This window comes from Lytechinus variegatus, chromosome 14, assembly GCF_018143015.1.
Source record: "Lytechinus variegatus isolate NC3 chromosome 14, Lvar_3.0, whole genome shotgun sequence".
Taxonomy (NCBI): Eukaryota; Metazoa; Echinodermata; class Echinoidea; order Temnopleuroida; family Toxopneustidae; genus Lytechinus; species Lytechinus variegatus.
In genome coordinates this window covers 29212260-29228644 of record NC_054753.1, presented here as the reverse complement: position 1 = coordinate 29228644, position 16385 = coordinate 29212260, and the positions used below count along the sequence as shown (strand labels likewise).

The window sequence follows — 16385 nt, the reverse complement described above, 5'->3', positions numbered from 1 at the left end:
ATCTAATGTCATGTAATAAAATACAAAAGATCAATGAAGGATATGACATCATCAATTTGCTCATTGAATATTCATGAAGACATGCCTATAACCGTTTCACCGGAATAATGCAAATCTTTAAAATGCCAAAACTTTATCCTTTATCCGATTTTGATGAAATTTTCGGTGTTTTCTTTATCTGTTGAAATCATATTATTTTCAGTCTGGAGCATCCCTTTAAATCGGTTTCGTTTGTATTATTGTAGCAGTAGATTAAGGAAGTATGGGAAGTTGGTTTCAAAGTGTTTCAAGCTCAATAATGAACGGAAAAAGTGTGTGTGGTGAGGGGGGGGGGGTTACCAAGATTACCATGATTTTACCATGATTTAATGATGAAGACAGGAATGTGTGTCACAAAAATTGAATACCAAATCAGCCTTTTCACGAAAGGTATCTGTTTTTTTTTCATTATTCAATTATCACTTTCTGTTGTAAATACGTGACGTGACATTGATCTACTTAACTCACAAAAACAAACAACCACGAGAGAAGTGGAAAAAAAGTGCATGCACCTTTCAGTACTATTTGCTGGAATATACGTAACTCTAGTGTTTACTTATCGACCAATAGTTTAATCGCCATTATCTTCGTCGTTCCCTGTATCATATAAAATTGACGGTTGGTGGATTTTACTGATATTTTAATCGACGCATTTCCAGTGATTGAGACTGCTGCGGAACAACTGTGGAAATCGACTAATCAGGTAAGGTTTAGGCATGACCGTATTTAGAAAATTTGTCTTGGTGTGCAAAATCGATGTGTACAAACTATCATGGGGTGCTTTTGCATTTTTCGAAAGTGAAATTAATAGATTAATAGATTATTCGGTTATTCCGAAGATTCGTAATTCCGAAGGTTCGTTAATCCGAAAACGAAGTAAGGTTCGTTAGTCCGAAGACAAAGTGAGGTTCGTAATTCCGAAGGTTCGTTAGTCCGGAAACGAAATGAGGTTCGTAATTCCGAAGGTTCGTTAGTCCGAAAACGTAATGATAAACGAACCTTATTTTGTTTTCGGACTAACGAACCTTCGGAACATGGAACCTTATTTCGTTTTCGGATCAACGACCCTTCGGAACATAGAACCTTCGGAATAACGAACCTTGGGAATAACGCCACAAATGTTCGGATTAACGAACCCTTTTTCGTTTTCGGATTAACGAACATCGAGGTATAGGCAATTTACGTGTTTCGGAATTACGAAGTGTAACCATTTTCGAAGTACCAACGTATTTTAGCAAAAGATCAAATACGGATGAAAAGGCCTATCTGTACTGGGATAGGAATGAACTCTTACCTTTTTTAAATGCCTAAATTGATAATTTTTCAAAATTCGAGCGATTTCCACCAATAGAATATTTTTTTAATCTGTCAAAATAAAAATGATTAACGTCAAGCAAGTTTGCTTTTGCCTTGGAATCCTTCAAATATAATTTTATGTTTGATACAATTATATTTCATTCATATTTGTTTGATGTACATTACGTATTTCTTATACCTGACAAAAATTGATAAATAAATTGAATTGAAATGAACTGAAATGAATCAAACTGATTTGAATTTAATTGAATCGAATTGGCTTGAATTGAATCGAATAGAATTAAAATATATTGAACTTACTTGAATGAAATTGATTTGAAATGAATTGAATTGAATCGCATTGAAATGATAATTGAATTCAATCGAGTCGCACTGAATTGATTCCAAAAGAATTGAATCTAATAGAATTGGATCGAATCGAATTCAATTAAGTTGAATTGAACGTTCGCTGGATTGAATTGAATCGAATTAATTAAATAGAATAGTATTTAGAATTCGAGCAATTTGCACCAAATGCTATTTCCACACACACACACACACATGTATACATATATATATTCATATATCCTTTTCAAATTTGTCAAAATAAAGTATGATACGCCAAGCAAGATTGCTTTTTCTTTGGAATCCTGCCTATACAATTTCATGTTTAATATATATCTTATTCATATGTTTCATGTGCGTTATACGTATTTCTTATACTTGACAAAATTGGTAAATGAATTAAATTAAAATGAACTAAATTGACTTCAACTGATTTGAAGTGCCGTGAATTCAATGAAAATGAATTGAACTTACTGACTTGGATGGAATTGGTTTGAAATGAATTGAATTAAATCGAGAAGAATTTAACCGAATCGAATGGAATTTAATTGAATTGAATCGAAATGATGTGAATTGAATCGAAATGAAGTGAATCTAATTGAATTAAATCTAACAGAATTTAATCGAATCATATTGAATTGAGTTCAAGTGAATCGAATCGAATTCAATTGAGTTGAATTGAACTGGCTTGAATTGAATCGAATCGAGTTGAATTGAACTGTTGAATCGAATCGAACTGAGTTAAATTGAACTGAATAGAATTGAATGGAATATGGAGTAGAAAAGAATTGAATTGATTGTTTAATCATCTCCTGTATAGATACAAAGATGATACATTCTCTAAGAAGCACGGGGGTAGCATGGTGCGCCCTCGCTCAGCTCGTCTTAGCTCTAGCTAGCCCACCAACCCCGCACATCGTCTTCGTAATGGTAGATGATCTCGGATACAATGATGTTGGTTACCATAGTGACGGATCCAAGATTGTGACCGATAACATCGATGCCCTGGCAGCAGACGGACTGAAGCTTGAGAGTTATTACGTCGCTCCGTTGTGCACCCCATCACGAAGTCAGTTTCTTACTGGGAAATATCTGGTAAGGCAAACACTGTAAAAACGCTGTTTAAAATTTATGGCATGTTGTTTGAGCCCGTCACTTTAACAATTATTGTTAAAATGACAAAAAAACTGTTTAAACTAAAAAAACAGTTTAAACTTTTTAAACAACTGTTTAAACTTTTCAAACTTTTGACTAGGTTTCTTTTTGTCACGTGCACTGATCCAGAGGATTGTCACCCCTCAACTAATATTGTTTTAAATGACACATTTTCAAATTCACATTCATAGGCCTATTCGCATGAATACTTTTAATCAAAATACTACAAGCATTTTTTCAATTTTTACAATTGTGATGACGTGTGATACAGATGTTTCCTATTGTAAGAATTTTTGGGACCAAAATATACGATATTTTTAATTAAACAAAATATTGCGATAAAAGAACCACCCCCTCCCCCCCAAAAATAGTGATATAGGCCCGTATTCTGAAGTCGGGTTTAACTTAACCTCAGGTTTAAAGTTATGGTCTAAGTATGGGAAGCCAAAAGTATCAAAATTTTTATTCAGTTGTATGTTTCTTATGTTTACTGTGCTCTTTCCTGATTCAGCGATAGTCAAGACAATCATCAATCATCTATTTATACTTCCTAGACAATTATGAATGATTTGGTAGCCAAATGAGCTGAAGTATGATATCTCTACTGTAAGTGAATTATGTAACAATTGGCTCTCCATACTTAAACCACAACTTTAAACCTGAGTTTAAGTTAAACCCGACTTCAGAATACGGGCCATAGAGTGTTACACTACATATGCTGCACGGTGGTGTCATTAACCATGTTTTAAAATCGATAAAACGTCAATTTAGATTTCAGTTTCTTCCTATTTAATTTGCTTTGTGGGGGTAGGGTATATAGCAAAGGAGGTTTATTTGCAACTGGTCTAATGCCAATTCGTCAAATTAACAACTCGCGTCTATTATCATTCGGTCTAGCATCAGTTCGTCCACTATATCCAAATTGTCAAATTGCAATTTTGCCTAATAACCAGTTGGCCCAATAGCCATATATATTTGGTCTAATTGGACTAAGTGTTAATTGAGTGAAATGAATGAAAATAAAGTGGATATAAGACTAACTGGTAATGAGACGAAATGGTAATAGACGAACTGCTGATAATAAGACAAAGTGATGATCGGACCAAATGGTTGTTAGACGAAATGTTGATGGTTAGAATGTCATTAGACTAAATGAAGGTAGACTATGTAATGAGTGGACGAGTTGGCAATAGACGAATTGGCAATTTACCGCATAGGATGGAAAATATTGGACAGTTGCTCCATATCAAATTTATCTTCGCAATAGTGTACCAATTAATTTTTAACACTGATTGAAACAACATATATTCAAACGAAAGTATTGATATCCGTGACATCTCGGCAAATAATTAGCGCATGCATGCAGACAGATGTGTGTTTCAATATTATTTCAGCGACACGTGCAACTTAAAATTAATATTCGTCCTCATATTCACATATAATTGAAAATGCAATTATAGGCCTAGTTGGTGTTTGAAGATATTTAATTGGCTTTAATTGCGAATAAAATTCTAAGGCGTTTTTTAATCATTTTGTCGTTTACCTATCTAATGTTTGCTCAAATTAAATCGTTCTCAAGGGCAATATCAAACCATGCACTGCATGGCTTATAACAATCAATATAGGCCTATCACTTTGTTTTCAACCGGTCACTTCCCGCAGTTTTCAACAATTTTATGACGTACAATGCGATTGAAATTGTGGTTGGTTTTTGCTTTACTTTGTTTAGTTTTGTTTGTCTATTGTGGTTTTATTCGATTTATAACGGTTTATTTTGTTTTGTACTGTGGGGTAGTTAAAGAAGTAGTAAGACATCATTACGGAACCCCACTCTGGTCACACTTTTAGTTTTTAGAAAATTGAATATATCATTTATGAAGGCCTTTTTTTCTGGTTATGCCTATATTACTATGTTTTTAACGGATACTAATACATTATCATGATAATATCTGCTGTATAGCATTTATTTATTCAGTTTTATTTAAAAACAGGGTAGTCCTTTCAGAGCCCAAAGGCCTGCTTTACAAAGGAGCCCTGTATAGATTTACAAATAATGAAATACAAATAATATAAAGTAAAATACAGTACACAATCAAAATTACATGACATATCAATGATATCACATTAAATGAATCAAAACAAAAATTAAAAACCTAGATTTAAATCAAGACAGTTTAAAAGACGAAACAAAAACATAGAAATAAAGGAAATTACTTTAAAAACGTGTTGACTAAACTTAAACTAATAAAATCAATAAATAAGTTATAAAATTGACAATTTAAAAGACAATGAAAAGTAATAATATAAAATGGCATAAGCAGGTAGCATACAAGTACAAAAGAGATTAAAAGGGTAAAATGAAACAAACAAAAATACACAGAAGTATCACAAATACAAAAAAAACAAAAAGACCAACAAAAAAAGGCACGATAACATTAAAACAAAAAACAAAGTAAATTAACCTCATGGCAAAAGACTATAAATAGGACCAGTACATGCGTTAAAACAATAAAGAGAGTGGCCTGATTTGATTTTTAAACATTTGGAGTGAAGTTGCCGTGCGTATATGAGTCGGTAGATTATTATAGATATTTGGAGCGATGTAAGAAAAAGATCTCTTTTTAAATTCAGTCCTAGGTTTCGGAATAAATAAAGGACTTAGGGTAGAATGACGAGTAACATAAAAGAGTGGTCGGTTACAGGCAAAAGATTCTAAATAATGTGGGGCTAGATTATTGAGTATTTTGAATACGAAAATAGAGTAGTGGTAATTGATGCGAGTTTCAATACTTTGCCATTGAAGATTGTTTAAAAGGATATCCTTTGGGGTACGATAGTCTGCACTGAGGACTAATCTAGCATATCTGTTTTGTGTCCTCTGTAATTTGAGCAAATCTTTCTTTTTACACTTACCCCAAACAACCGAACAATAATCTATATGTGGGAGAACAAGAGCGTGGTAAAGGTGCTTGAGAATGCGTCTATTCAAGTAACATTTAATCCTTCTAATGCATGCAATAGCCCGGTTGATTCTATTAGTTAGATTAAAGATGTGCGGTGTCCAACTTAGACTTTGGTCAAGGGTTACCCCTAAATATTTAATATCAGAAACATTCTCAAGGTATTCTCTTCCGTGAAAGATGTTCATACTTAGATTCTTTGTTTTATGTTTCGTCCCAAAAACCATCACTTTGGTTTTCTTTGCATTGATTTCCATATTATTTATTTTAAACCATTTGCACAGTAAATCATAATGTTTTTGTAATTTTTTCTGAGTGCTTTTTGAATTATTTCCTTTACAAAACAGAGCCGTGTCGTCAGCGTAAAGTGCAATTTTGATTTGATTACTAAATTTCAAGTTACAAATATCATTTAGAAATAAACAAAACATCAGGGGGCCCAAAATTGACCCTTGCGGCACACCTGAATAGATCTGTAAAAAATCACTCTGGACGCCTTGAAACGAGACACACTGCTGTCTATCTGTTAGGTATGATGAGAACCAGTCTAATTCGACCGATGTTATACCATAATATGGCATTTTTGATAACAATATTTCGTGAGATATTACGTCGAAGGCTTTTTTCAGATCAAGGAATATCGCACCTGTTATTAAGCCACAATCAATATTATTTAACAGGTAGTCAGTTATTTCAATTAAACAAGTTGCGGTTGAGTGCTTGGGCCGGAAACCCGATTGGCGCTGTGACAGCAGTTTGTATTCTTGTAAATAATCGTAAAGTTGGGCATGCACTGCCTTTTCAAGTATTTTTGATAGACATGACAACAATGAGATTGGTCTATAATTGCCGATGTCACTTGACTCACCATTCTTCGGTACTGGGATAATCTTTGCTCTTTTGAAATCACTTGGGAAGCATCCTGAGCTTAAAGATTTGTTAAATATTATTGAAAGTGGTTCAGCTATAAAAGGGGCTGCGATTTTCAATAATCTTGGATGTAAATCATCCAGACCAACAGCTTTGTTTACATCGATTTTCTTAAGTTCCTTCATTACAAATTCCGGGTCTATATTTTTAAACTTGAATTTTGAAACGACTTTTGATAATGTATTCATTGAATTAAAATTTTGATTGTCTGGCGGGTTCTTGCTTTTACCAACATTAACAAAAAATTCGTTGAATGACTTTGCGATTTCTTGCTTGTCAGATGTCGTGTGAGTACCAGTATTTATATTGGGGTTGACTGAACCTTTTTTCTTGGGCAACAAATTTTTCAGTATTTTCCAAGAATGTTGTAATTTGTTTTGACACTTTTGGATTTTGTTGCGATAAAATTCCCTTTTCAACTTCTTGTTTAAAATATTCACTTTATTTCGGAAATACTTATATTTTCCCCAAAGGTCATTGATTTCCTGACCTGTTTTTATTGATTTCTTCAGTTTGTCAAACTTTCTTTTGTAATAATCACGGTCTCTCGATAGAGCCAGGTATTCAGTTGTAATCCAGGGAGACCCACCCAATTTCTTTCTTACTGTTATATGGGGGGCGTGTTTATCAGCTAATACCTTAAAAGCTTCAATGAATTTCCCCCAATTATAATCGACGTCCACTTCTGACGACAATAGGTCACTCCATCGAATATTAGCAAGGTCATCGACAAAGTCATCCTCGACAAAGTTTCTAAACGATCTAAATGTAAAGATTTCAGGCTTAGCTTTTGGTCTATTGTAACCAAGGATCAAATATACTAGGGAGTGGTCACTAAGTCCGCATGAGATTGTTCCAGATCGCTTAACACTTGTTACCATTGAACTAGAAACACAAATAATATCGATCAAGGTACTGCTACAAGGAGTTATTCTTGTTGGCTCTTGTATAAGCTGTGTTAATTGAAAGGTGGAACAGAGTTCATGGACCTTATCTGAAAGGCTATTTTTGGTGAACATGTTGGAGTTAAAATCACCTAGAATAATGACGTTATTCGTAAAAGAAAATACTTGTTCCAAACTTGCTTCTAGGTTTTCAAAGAATGATAAAGAGCAATCCGGTTTGCGATATACTACACATAAGAAAAATGGAAGCCGATATCGAATTTTCAATTCGAACCACATTATTTCCAAATCATCTTTTTCAAAATCACGTCTTCTAACATATTCTACATTATTTTTTATATAACATCCAACTCCACCACCGTGGACATTACGATCTCTCCTTTCAAAAATATAACCTGGAATGTCTAATATATTTGAGGTAAATGTATCGTCTACCCATGTCTCAGACATAGTGAATAAATCGACTGAATTGTTATTCATGAAATATTCGATTTCTTCCTTTTTGTTACGTAAACTTCTGACGTTTAGATGGGATATTGACAATCCTTTATCATAAATACAAAAATCATTATCTTCGTTATTAGACAGGTTGTCGAGTTCCGAAAATAACTCATCCACGGTGTCTGGTTCGCAATCAACATCAAAAAAGGGCAATTCTTGAAGAATACAAATAGGACAACTCCAATTTTCAAAAAGTTCTTTTCCATCATTGTATACAGATTGGGGTACATTGGCGCACGTAATGTGAACCCAATTTTTACAGTTTGGACAGAGAAGGGCCCTCTGGTTACATTTTACTGGCTTCTTGCAACATACACACGCATACTTAATTGTCATGGAACAGATAACACCAGATATACTATGAAACAAGAAGGTGCATGAATAACGAAAAAATGAGCGTCGTTAACCAAAATCACATAAAACAAAATAACATGAATTTTAAATAAAGAAAACAACAACATTCAACAAAGACAAAGCTATTTGACGATAAAACACCACAATTTACCTCTAGCTTTGACAGTCTGTATAGAGTTCGAGTGTTCAGTTTACTTTGGACAGGTCCTTTTCACTGGCAATCGACACCTTTTCGCCGTTTGGTTTTTTGACAATTATTTTACCATCTTGCGTCCAGAGTTTGTAGTCATTGCTTCTGAGACTTTTCTTGACTTTCCAATATAGTTTATTCCGCTTCTGTGTTAGGCTTTCATTGATATAAATATGCTTTGACTTACTCGATGACTTTCGCAGGTTGAATCTAGCCTTGTAGATGGAGTCTCTCTTCCGATAATTCGTGAATTTTACGATGACGTCCCGATGATGTTTGCGAGTTTTTTGTCCTTTGTTGTTTATGTTCCCGAGTCGGTGGCATCTGTCGACGTCGCTTTCGTTGATGGTTACACCGAGGTCCTCTTTACATATGTTCACTATTTTCCTCTCCACGTCCTCATCTTGCGTCTCGTTGATACCAGCAAAGATTAGGCAGTTTCTTCGAGAGTACTGCTCTGCGTCGTCCATGGCGTCCTCGACGACATCTACACGTTTTTCAAGCAACGCCATTTTGTCGTTGGCGTTGTCAATGTCAAATTTCAACGAGTCTCTTACTTCCGATCTCAGAGATTCACATATCTCATCTAGCAGCTTTGTCTTGATAGCCGAAACCAGCTTAGATATAAAATTCTCATTGGTGAGTAGTTTATCGATGGCTGCTTGGATAGCATCGGATAGTGTGGAGTCGTCGCCGTCAGTGTCGTCATTTTGGGCAGCAGAGTTGTCAGCGGGAGAGGGACGCTTGGGCTTAGGGGAGTTGTCGGCCAACGATCCCCCCTTTCCTCGTCTTGGTCTATCGGGTCCACCCATAATGGTCAAGATTATCTGGACAATTGTTAATTGTATGCTTGGCGGAGCCTTCGTCACACACGTCCGTTCATCCCGATAACGATCATGCAATTGTTTGAATTTGTTAATGATTTGAATTCGTAACACAAATATTACTATTATCATGTGTTCCTGTCAATGGAACAATATTGAGTAAATACGGATCGCAAAATGAAAACTGCAGCAAAAATATTTTTTAAAATCGTATTTTCTAAGTATTTTTACACATTATCTGTAGTATTGGAATAACAGGATTTTGTTCGTTTTAATGATAGTGAGTTTTTCAGTATACATGGTATTGGAATATTGCAATTAAGTTGAATTATAAGTTCATTATTTTATATAGGGACAGGTTACAAAATGGGTTACCACTACATCTCTTGAAATATTGTATTATCTGGTTATGATAAAGGTAATACAAACACTCAGATTCAAAATACAAATCTGTACGTTGTGGAGAAAGTTTAGACAAGAATAGAAAAAACATCATAGAGGAAATAGAACAGGTGATTATGATTTAAAAAGTATACTGCAAGATAAAGCACTAGAAGGCATCATAATTATTTTTTTCATTACTTCAAAACTTACATAAAAAGCGTTATTATCAAATAATGAATAATTATTACCATATTTAATATCGTCATCAGTAATATCATAGACACAAAATCCTTGAAAAGAAAATGGTGTGAGGTGAACTCTGTATCGTGTGTGTGCAGGGAAGAAGAAGATTCTGAAAAAGAAGAAGAAAAAAAAGGAGAAGAACTTTTCTGAAGAAGATTCTGAAGAAGGAGGAGGAGGAGGAGGGGAAGAAGAAGATAAAAAAAGAAGTAAAGGAAGAAGAAGAAGGAGAAGAAGAAGAAAAAGAAGTAGAAGGAGGAGGAGAAGAAGAAGATAAAGAAGAAGAACGAGAAGGAGCAGGAGAAGGAGGAAGAAGAAGCAGAAGAAGAGGAAGAAGGAGAAGAAGAAGAGGAGGAGGAGGAGGAAGAAGAAGAAGGAAGAAGAAGCAGAAGAAGAGGAAGAGGAAGAAGACGAAGAAGAAGAAGAGGAAGAAGGAGAAGAAGAAGAGGAAGAGGAGGAGGAAGAAGGAGGAGGAAGAGGAGGATGAAAAGGAGGGGAAGAGCTGAGGAGGAGGAGGAGACGAAAGAAGAAGATGAAGAAATTAAAATAGTTCCTATTTTATATTAATTCATCATACTTTTGTTGTCACTGTGTTAATTGTCCTATACATTGACTTAATTAGATTCATAATGGGATGCAGCACCTTGTTATTGACCCAAGGGTGCCCCGATGCCTTCCTCTTGATGACGTCACAATGGCTAACAAACTCAGCGATGCAGGATATGCAAGCCATCTCGTGGGGAAATGGCATCTTGGTTTCTACAAGACGGACTGCTGGCCACTCAACAGAGGCTTTCAATCATTCTTTGGTCAGTTGGGGTGATTTCCAAATGTTATGTATATATTGACTATGTTCCTGTAAACTTGGCCAATTGCTAACTTATCACTCAAATCTAAGGGGGGGGGGGGTGTAAAGCATAATGAAAATTCCTTCTCATTAAGTGATAGCCCTTTTTTGGATGGCATCTCATAGTTTCTTCGCATAGAACTAAGGAAAAATATCTGGGACGCAAGGCATTGCCAATGTTCTTTCACTGAACCCACCACCCCCAGTTTTGCTCCTGTTACCTTGGAAACATTCATTTTGATTGGCTGTTCAGTCCCGTTATCACGGAAGACATACGCTTGATGGCGGAATTACCATTAGTGTAAGTTCTATGCAAACTGGGCATTTTATTTTATCCCACCGCTGCCACCAAAATCAAGGGAAAACTTAACTCGACCAGATTTGGCGGCGATTCGATAAATTATTATTTTCCTTATGTGAAGGATGTTCTAATGGATATGGGTACGAGAGTTCAAAGTATGTGTGCCAATCATGTTGAGAATGTTGGTAAATTTAGGGCTTTAAGTTAAAAGAGTTCTTCAAACTTGTAGTGTAGGTTCAAAATCATAGCTGTCAAGGTGCAGACAAGCCTTCGGAATGATTTCAAACTATATTGCTGAACCAAATCGTTCACTCAGGAATGTTGAGCTGTGCTCGCCCAAATCCAGAAAACTAATGCTGACTTGTTGATACTTCTGTATAAGTCTGACCAAGTTTGGAGAATCCTGTCCTACATTTTTAATCATAATTCGTGATGTCCACCTAATCAAAAGCCAGACTCGGGTGAATCTCTATACCTTGCACAGCTCTGCTACTATACTCAAATCAATTCATTACCTTTCCTCATCAGGTTTGCTACTTGGCAGCGGTGATCATTTCTCTCATAACTACACCGATGTCGGAAGTGGGAATGGCAGGTGTGGTTACGACTTCACTGGCATGGATCTCCGCGACGATGACACCAACGTCCAGCCCGACTACGAGGGTCTACATTCGACCACGATCTTTACCGAAAGAGCACAGTCAATCATAAGAGACCACGACCCAGACCAAGTAGGCCCATGATTATGTATATATTTTCAATATGTATTCCTGCTTCCTGCGGTGCTTGTATTCCTTCTGCTTTCTATATACTACTATAGGCTCAATGCAGATTCCAGTTTGTTAATTTAACTCCTAAGTTCCAACATCGGCGGTATCTTCAGTGCACCTGTTGCTCCTTTCTTTGTTGCTTTTTGTTGTTGATTGCTTTCACTCATAGCTTGTACCATTACATATACATTCACCATCGAAAGACAAGACGATACTGAGATTTTTTGTCATGTGTCTTCTAAGCTCAGATTCAGCCTGGGTTTAAAACACCCTGGGGGCCACTTCCATTCACGAGTGGATACCATGCGCGACCATGGGGTCTCGAAAAGCACCGTAAACACGTAATTTTCATATTCTGAAAATGCACCCCTTAACAAGTATTGGCGTGTGAAACCCTTCCCTTAACAAGTATTGGAAACAAAATGATGCTCTTGGCAAATATTCCCTGAAATGAACCCCTCAACAAGTACAGGAATGTTTTATTGCTACGGGTCTTTCGGTCGTCGGCTTTACCTTATTTGGTTTCGACCCTAAACACGTAATTTTCCTAGCGAAATAGATACCCTTTTTTCATTATTTTTGTGTTTTTGACACCCTTATGACGTTACGTATGTAACGTGCCCTATCGTGAAAAAGACATCATTTTTACGTGTTTTTTGGTTCGCGCATGGTATCCAAACGTCAATGTTATTCGCCCCTCCGGGAAAAACACGCAAATCAGCTTTCTTCTCCCTTTCTCCTATAGCCGCTGTTCATGTACCTGGCTTACCAAGCACCTCATCTCCCGTTTGAAGTTCCTGATGAATACTTTGAGGCTTACCGTGGCGATATTACAAACAAAAACCGACGCACCTATGCAGGGATGGTGACCATGTTAGATGAAGCCATCGGGAACCTAACCGATACCTTGAAAGAAGAAGGGCTTTGGGATGACACCGTTCTTGTTTTCTCGACCGGTCAGAACTTTTTGTATTTTTGTCTAATCTGATTGATTGGTACCTCTTTTTAATTCCATGATAACGAACCTATTTCTTCTTGTTCTAAAAAAAGTAGAGGTGTTCAGTTATTTGCTATGTGAACTCACAGGTTTGAATCAAGAGATTCAAGGCTGGCTTCTCCTGGGAGCCACACTGTACGCTGACACCACCAAGAGGCTAACATGAACCTTTGCATGATTGGTTAAATATTTTTAATTGGGCTCTCTAATCTTAAGTAACATAAGAATAATTTTCATATAGTCCCGTTACATAAACTAGGCACCTGTCAAATGATTAATCAAGTAAACAAGTTAGCCAGTGTAACTTCTGACACCCATCTAGTTGAGGCTGTCACTAGGAAACATTCTAGTCACATCTCTGCTGGGATCTTTCGTGGATCGGTTTTGAAAGTCACAAGACAGAAGTTTTTATGTTTATTGGTGGAGCCCTCTAAGCCCTGTGGGTTCCCTTGGTATTTCTTGGGTGTCACTGTGATATTTTGTAGATAACCTGAAAAAGAAACTTTCTTAGGTATAATCACAAGGATTCTGTCACCACTGCATTCACATTCAAAGGATGTTAAAAAGATTCAAGATTTGCAGTTATATATTGGATTGCCTTTGACAGATAATGGTGGCGTGGGCAAGCGCAATGCTGGGAACAACTGGCCACTACGCGGTGTCAAGGGTACCTACTTCGAAGGCGGGATCAGAGGTGTAGGTTTTGTCACCAGTCCATTGCTGTCAGACGAGGTCAAGGGCACGATTAGTACAGATCTGATGCATGTAACTGACTGGTTCCCGACCTTGGTTGAAGGCGTTGCCAACGTGGCTCTGAACTACAGCGACTTAGGAATTGATGGAGTTAACATGTGGGATGTTATTAGGTAATGACATATGAAGATATTCATCAGCTATCTATGGTTGGCATTTTGTAGGCTACAGAGAGTTGTGGGTGTAAACTCAAGAAAAATAACATGTGACTTTACCCCTACACTCAAGAGTGATCTTGAAGGACAATCACAGGCTAAGAATCTCAAGATTTGGCCAACACCGCCCGATGGAAAACCACAAATCAATTATTGAATGGTATTGCATTCCCCAATGTAACTAAAGAAGTTTCAAGGTGTTTCGTTGGTCTACAACATCGGGGCTGACTTATGATATGTCCAATGTTTGAAATTGAAACTAGTAATAATGCCCATCGCATTCATCAGGTCATAAATGGATCCATTGGGTGATTTCAAGTTCAGTGTTGACCTTTTGGTGTTGGTGTTGGGTCAATTTTTACACGATTATAACACCAAACATAAAATGAGGATGGTCCCGAAAAGTCACTCACTAGTTTTTGAGATGTTAATAATGTGATCTGGATCAGTTTTACAAACTATGAATAAGTTTTGGAGCTAGGGGAAGCAATCGAAATTTCACCAACACCAAGGCCAACACCGAACTTGAAATCGCCCATTATCTCTTTACTATCACCCCTCCTCCATCCGCAGTCAGGGAGAGTCTGGTGACCCTGACAGAGAGATAGTCTTCAATATAGACCCGGAGTTGCTACAACCTACCATCTTAGCATCAGAGAGCCACTTTGTCAGCCATTTTGATATATCCTACCAGGCATCGATAAGAAAAGGAGACATGAAGCTAATAACGGGTAAACAAGGTGAGAGTAAAAGTGAAATAATAGGCATGTCATTTTCATGAACTCATCCGTAAGAATCATAGGAGGAATTTCACAAAGCTGTCTGGAAGTTACCCCTGACCTAAATCTGGACTGTTGACCCTTTTTTGTGCAAAATAATATATCCCTCTTTATGACCCAACAGTTAAGAACATGTTCCAGTTGTGCCCAAATTCAAAGTACACCTTGTAACTACAGTTTCATGAAACATACATTTTCCTATGGTGACGGGGAAACCATGCCTGTTGATGATCTACCATCGCCCATTCAATACACTTCCTTTTTTTTCTCACCAAGTACTAACACATGAAAGATTGTTGATAGTAGTGCTGGTTGATATTTGGTTTCAGTGTTAGTCAATTACTGCCAGCAATACAGTTAAGTCTGAAAATTCATCATATAACATTCATTATGAGCTGCAGTTCTGTGAAAGCTCGGATAAGTGTGTAATGAAACTAAGGCATTCACCGGTGCTTCTCCATGTAAAGCAAGTATTGGGGTATAAACGAAGTAACAAAGTTCTTAATTGGTTTAAATCAACACAGAGCAGTATTTGTGGTCAATAAATATGAAATAACTTTTTACAACCGACAATATTTTGGTCATATTGTGTTTGTGTAATGTATCAACTTAATCATAAACCATTATAAAATATTCAATATTTTTCAATATTGCATATTTTCATATCAAAGTATTGCCCAGCAATAGTTTAAAGTGAGGATTTTCCTTGATTATACACTTTAGCTCAACTGATCATAATTATACGCTTAATAATATCATTATTAAACAAAGACCATACCTCATAACTTACTACTTTCAGAAGGCTTGCCTAATATGGCACCAATTAGTGTATTTAAACCAACTGTAAATACCTTATCACTAGGTCCAAAAATAAGTAGCATTCCAATTTTGGACATATATTTTGAAATTATGTCTTGGTTAACCAACAATCAACTTCTTAAGCTTTTGATGTGATCACTATCAATTTGAAATTTTTTGACATTTTACCAGAGGATAGGGATTGGCTAGCACCCGTCGAGTCGACGTACAGTGACGTCGTTTCAACAGACAACCAATACAAAGCCATCTGGTTGTACAACATCACGGCCGATCCCACGGAGCAAAACGACCTCTCTGCCACCATGGTTGACGTAGCGCACGAACTCCTTGAACGTCTCCAAGAATACTACACCAGTTCCACGTTTGTAAGTCCGAACACTCCCCGTGTGGATTGCGACGCCGACCCTGCTAACCATGGAGATCTCTGGACCAACTGGGAATAGGATCTGTGTGGATCTATGGGCCACGTGACATAAAGCTTAGCAATTGATTGGGTGGCTGATTTGTGATTGATCATGATGATGCAATCAACGATTGATTACATTGAGTACTGTGCATGTTCAATCGTAAAACTGAGAAATTGACAGAGGGGCTGATTTTTTACGACTGATCATGCACAATACTCAATGCAATCAATCGTAGAGATCAGCACCATAATCAATAACTAAGCTCCATGTTGTGGAACCCTGGGCCCCGTATCACAAAGAGTTGCGATTGATCTGATCAATCGCAACTATGGAAAGCCAGAAGCGTCAACATCTAAAATTGATCTGATCAATCGCAACTATGGAAAACCAGCAACGTCAACATCTAAAATACATGTTTGATCAAAATATCTAGT

General features: G+C 36.7%; 1 protein-coding gene across 2 annotated transcripts; it reads left to right on the top strand.

Moving 5' to 3' along the window:
• The first annotated feature begins 631 nt into the window (after positions 1-631).
• Positions 632-16269, top strand: LOC121427609 (arylsulfatase B-like). 2 transcript variants are annotated; one of them, XM_041624090.1, is made up of 8 exons: positions 632-742; positions 2501-2775; positions 10746-10932; positions 11800-12002; positions 12787-12997; positions 13646-13904; positions 14520-14686; positions 15716-16269. In XM_041624090.1, the coding sequence occupies exons 2-8, from the start codon at positions 2509-2511 to the stop codon at positions 15985-15987; spliced, it is 1566 nt and encodes a 521-aa protein (XP_041480024.1). In that variant the 5' UTR covers positions 632-742; positions 2501-2508; the 3' UTR covers positions 15988-16269. The 2 variants fall into 2 exon arrangements, with proteins under 2 accessions (XP_041480024.1, XP_041480025.1); XM_041624091.1 differs by having other exon boundaries at positions 2486-2775.
• The last annotated feature ends 116 nt before the right edge of the window (positions 16270-16385 follow it).

Bases quoted from the DNA above. Each gene is read 5' to 3' on its own strand.
- LOC121427609 (XM_041624090.1), top strand. From the start codon at position 2,509: ATGATACATTCTCTAAGAAGCACGGGGGTAGCATGGTGCGCCCTCGCT. The intron at 10,933-11,799 runs GTCAGTTGGGGT...TTTCCTCATCAG, and splicing joins AGGCTTTCAATCATTCTTTG to GTTTGCTACTTGGCAGCGGT. The intron at 12,998-13,645 runs GTCAGAACTTTT...TGCCTTTGACAG, and splicing joins CGTTCTTGTTTTCTCGACCG to ATAATGGTGGCGTGGGCAAG.